The sequence below is a fragment of the Tuber melanosporum genome, assembly GCF_000151645.1.
Source record: "Tuber melanosporum whole genome shotgun sequence assembly, scaffold_102, strain Mel28".
In the NCBI taxonomy this organism is placed as follows: domain Eukaryota; kingdom Fungi; phylum Ascomycota; class Pezizomycetes; order Pezizales; family Tuberaceae; genus Tuber; species Tuber melanosporum.
In genome coordinates, this window is record NW_003298758.1 from 396,215 (window position 1) to 400,817 (window position 4,603).

The 4,603-nt window shown below is 49.0% G+C and overlaps 1 protein-coding gene; it reads left to right on the top strand.

Annotated features, from left to right (window-relative positions):
* Positions 1-468: 468 nt before the first annotated feature.
* Positions 469-4,169, top strand: GSTUM_00000094001 (uncharacterized protein). XM_002835319.2 has 2 exons: positions 469-2,845; positions 2,940-4,169. The coding sequence occupies exons 1-2, from the start codon at positions 1,547-1,549 to the stop codon at positions 3,177-3,179; spliced, it is 1,539 nt and encodes a 512-aa protein (XP_002835365.1). The 5' UTR covers positions 469-1,546; the 3' UTR covers positions 3,180-4,169.
* Positions 4,170-4,603: the final 434 nt, after the last annotated feature.

A 4,603-nucleotide genomic window follows, 5' to 3' on the forward strand; every position in this document is an offset into this window, starting at 1 on the left:
GATACTGTATTCGTGTGTATGCGGTCTGGTGAATTGGTGAATAAGTTAAGTGGGTGAGTGAAAGAGTGAGTGAGTGAGTGAGTGAGTGCATCTGCGTAAAGATCCACTACGGTGCCACCTCCACAACGCAGGAAGTTCTAGCTTCTTTTTGGGGGAAGGGTGGTCTGAAGGAGGAGGCCCCATTTTTTCCTTTTATATCGTGCACCAGACGGAAACAACTTCAATTGACCGCCCTGCCCCGACTCAGTGCGTTGGCCACCCGAGAGATCTTGGGAGATCACCACCTGGCATCTAAGCGAGAAAAATTTAAAAAATAAAAAATAAAAAATAAAAAATAATAATAATAATAATAATAATAATTGCCAGAGAGTCTTCGGATATGTCCTCCCTTCTATCTTCAGTCGTCTCCGAGAGTCAGCAGTAACTTTTCCTGATCTCGTCCGCTCCTTTTTGTCCTTCCTTTTATATCTCTAATTTCCCGTTTCTCAATATATCAATACTCTCCTTGTGTGAAGCTTATCTAGCCCAAGCAAAGAGGATTCTTATTTTTGCGTCTTCGTGTTTGTGGATTGGGTGTTAGTGTCTTCATCTCCCGGATCTTTTTCCTATTTACCCTTTTACAACTCCCCCAAGGATCCATTCGGCATATACCCAATTTCCTAGGCCGGGTGTCATCGAGGGATTAAGAGTGAGTGTGCGGTGTGGAGAGATGCACAGACTGAAGCGGCGAGTGCTGGACGACGTTCAGAAGGCATTTCGGCGTCGGAGCTCCACCTCCACACATCCAGCTCCAGGACTCGAGGGGCGACCATCACCGCCTCTAGCGGCAAGCAGCGAGTCCTCGAATGCCGCGGAAAAAACATCGCAGATGAGCTCTTCAGAGCAAGCTTGTGGTGACCACAAAGAGGCATCAGCTAGTAACCCTCTGCTAGAAAATACTGCTACGACTGCTCTGCGAAAAGTAACGTTGACTAGGGTCAGAAGTACATCGTCTCGCAACGGCTCATTAGGTTCTACGGCTCGGTCTCCCACATCTCCATCATCGCCATCACAACCGACAACTTCCCTCCCCTTCCCCTGTGAGGAGCCTCTCGCTTCCACCAAACTAGAGGATTGTCCTCGGTCCCTGCAAAGCACGGCGGAGATCTCTGGTTCTGGACCCCCTATCGGACCTCCTCCTCTTGCTATTATTCCTACACCAGTTTCCGGAAAAACCTCCTCGACCGCCTCTGTACCTCTGGATCTGGCAAACTCTCAGCCGCCCTCAAAGGGAAATCTTAGGCCAGCACTTTCCGACCGACCTCCACATTCACCACCTCCTCCCCCGCCAATTCAAACACACCGCCCTGGCCAAGACCGGAAGCAATCGCTTCTACCGGCCTCTGAGTCTGCCCTGGTTCAGGCTCTCCTCGGCTCTACTACCAACAATACTACTGCATTGCCAAAACCTAATACAAGCTCGCCGTTACTGGAGGAGTCATCAATTACTTTTCGTTCGGTCCCCGTCGAGTTTCAATTGCCCACTCCGGCTACCCTCGGGTCAGGTATGCTGAACGGGAGGGTTTGGGTGAAGAGACCTGGGGGATCACCCACCATTGTCAATGTCCGTGAGGACGATATGGTGGACGATGTTAGAGATGTGGTCCTGAAGAAATATCAGAATGCATTGGGAAAATGCTATGATGCTCCGGACATTTCTATAAGGGTTGTTCCTCGTCACTCAAGACCACGCTCACTTGATCACACTCCGGGCCGTAGCTATGATTCACAGCTTGGCGAACGAACGCTCAATCCAAACGAGACGGTTATTCGAGTACTGGATGATTATTTTCCCGGAGGTCAATCAATTGACGAGGCCTTGATTATCGAAGTGCCCTCGCTGCCACCTGTTGGGCGGAGGACACCTCGCCCATCACCGCATCATGGCTTTGGATCTCATCATGATGGCCACTCTGGCGTGGAAATCAATGACTATTTCTCTCCAATGGCATCCACAGGCTATCCACAAGCACCACCATCGTCATCCCAGATATCTTTGAGGGAACCCTCTATCGCAGTTTTGACAACAGGCCAGGTGCCAAACCTGCCTGGATCACCAGGGAGTACTGGTCGGAGGGGTGTGCGTCCGGGCACTAGACGTTTGCAAACCACATCTCCAGTTGTCCGCCCATCGGCTACCGAAGTGAGCTCAACAGCAGGACCCGGAGTAGTCCTGATGCCTCGCCAGAATCGTTCAAGGGTCAACTCCGATGCATCGAATACTGCTCAACCCCCCCAACCCCCTCCCATATCTGCACCCGCTGTGGAAGACAACACCCAAAAAGCCTCTACCCCTCCAGCCCGCATGGCATCCCCTCTTGCAAAGAAATTCAAGGAGAAGAAACAGCATACTTCGCCGGCGGGCTTATTACCCGATGGTGCTGTTCCTCCTATCAATGTCCTCATCGTCGAGGACAATGTTATCAATCTTCAGCTGTTAGAAGCGTTCATGAAACGCCTCAAGGTTCGCTGGCAGTCTGCCGTGAACGGGAAGGAAGCCGTGGACAAGTGGCGGGTTGGCGGCTTCCATTTAGTCCTAATGGATATTCAACTTCCAGTGATGAACGGGTTGGACGCAACCAAGGAAATCCGACGGCTGGAAAGGGTGAACTCCATCGGAGCCTTTTCGCAGTCTCCTTCTTCACCCTCGCGGGAGGATGCACCAGCCGTCCCCGACGAAAAGGACAAACTCCCTAATTCAATTCTCTTCAAGTCGCCAGTTATCATTGTCGCCCTTACCGCATCGTCCTTACAGAGTGATCGCCACGAAGCCTTAGCTGCCGGATGCAACGACTTCTTAACAAAGGTTTGTTTGTCCTTTGCTTGGATTTGCAATTCCCTCCTCCCACACCCGGAATGGACATTCATTCATATATTAACGATTACAATTATAACCATAGCCTGTGAACTTCATCTGGTTAGAACGCAAAGTAACAGAATGGGGCTGCATGCAAGCGCTAATCGACTTCGACGGCTGGAGGAAATGGAAGGACTTCACAAAGACGGAAAACGGCGGGGGCAATGAGGGAAAGAGTGGGAAAGGATTCCGCAATCAGCGACTCATAACGGGGCAGAAAGGTCCGGGTGGGGAACCCAAGCGATTAGAGGAGAGGAGCAATCTTATTCCTCTGATAGGTTAAGGAGCTTTGTCGGCTGGGAATATTTGCTGCCGGCAGTGGTGGGGATGGAGCGGTATGGAGTTCAATTGCAATTGATGAATACGAAACAAATTGGGGTAAACGGAGATATTGTTCGGCGCACCAGGGGAACAGGGTGATCTGGATATGGTCTTTGGGGGTTCACGAAACATCTTGTCGGAAATAGGATTCTCTGATTCATCAGGGAACGGGACGGGACCGGATGCTATGGTGGAGTTTTCTTTATATCCGTCTGTCTGGTGACTTGCTGCGTTGAGATCGCGAATATGGGTGTCTGGTTGTGTGTTGCTTTGCTTGCGCCTTTTCCTTTTCTTCTTTTTGCCTACGTTGTGTTGCTTTCTCTTTATATCATTGCCACCGACATTTCCCTCTTCCCTCGCTTCCACCGTTCTCTTCTCATATCCCCAGTAGGAATATTTGCCTTTCTCTGATACTGCTTCTTCTCCCTCGCGCTATTGTTTGGTAATACATGTATTAGGAGTTGCGCTGTTTTGGGGGGTGGAAGAAGGGAGGATATGCACACGGAAAGAAGCAGATCACTCACCGACCAACCAACAGGACCTTTTTTGTTATGGAAATCTCCTGACTTATTTACTCCTTCACCATCACCTACCGTTCGTCGTTTTGGTGATATATATATATCATAGCCACCCCGTTGTCTACTTTTTGTACATATATACCTGGTTATCCTATACCTCTCATCTATTTTCATTTTTACCCTTTTATACTTGATTTTTTTCCCTTTGAGGGGCTGGAAACAAAAACACATGCTCTCATTCACTTGTTTATTTTCATTTCTTGACTATTATAATCTTGGTGGCCTTTATTCTCCCCACAAACAAAGAATAGAGGTGTTTGGGGGCCTTCTTTCCTTTTTCCCTTTTTCTCTGCATCTTTGCATTGATCATGAGGCAGCACTCGATCGGAAACCCGAAAAATCTACAATAATATCATAACCTTTTGGGAAAGTTTCCTCATAGGTTGAGGGTTTTTTTTTTCTTCCCTTTTTCATGAAACCTGGTCCTTGTGAAGAAAGTGAGATTAGGAGTGAGGAGGGGGTGGTGGGAGTGGCGGTCGAAGGGGCCACGAGGGTTGTCTCGAACTGTCCTCTTGCTGCTGCAAGTATGGTACTCGTAATTTCGAAGCGTTTTTAAAAAGAACTCCTATCGCATACAACCCAGATCCAAGCAAGAGGGCCAAGTTTTGGTGGTATGCAATAGCGGTCCTTTTTAAAAACTCTTCAACGTACGAGTAGGGCAACCGGGTATGTAGGTGGTGCAGGATGAGCGGCTGTACGAGTAGTGTACTGCGCAGAGATCGCGGTCCTTGGGCGTTGGTTAATTGCTTTCTTAATGGATGTTAGGCCAGATCATTGATATTGAAAGGATTACCTTGCGCTTGCGATA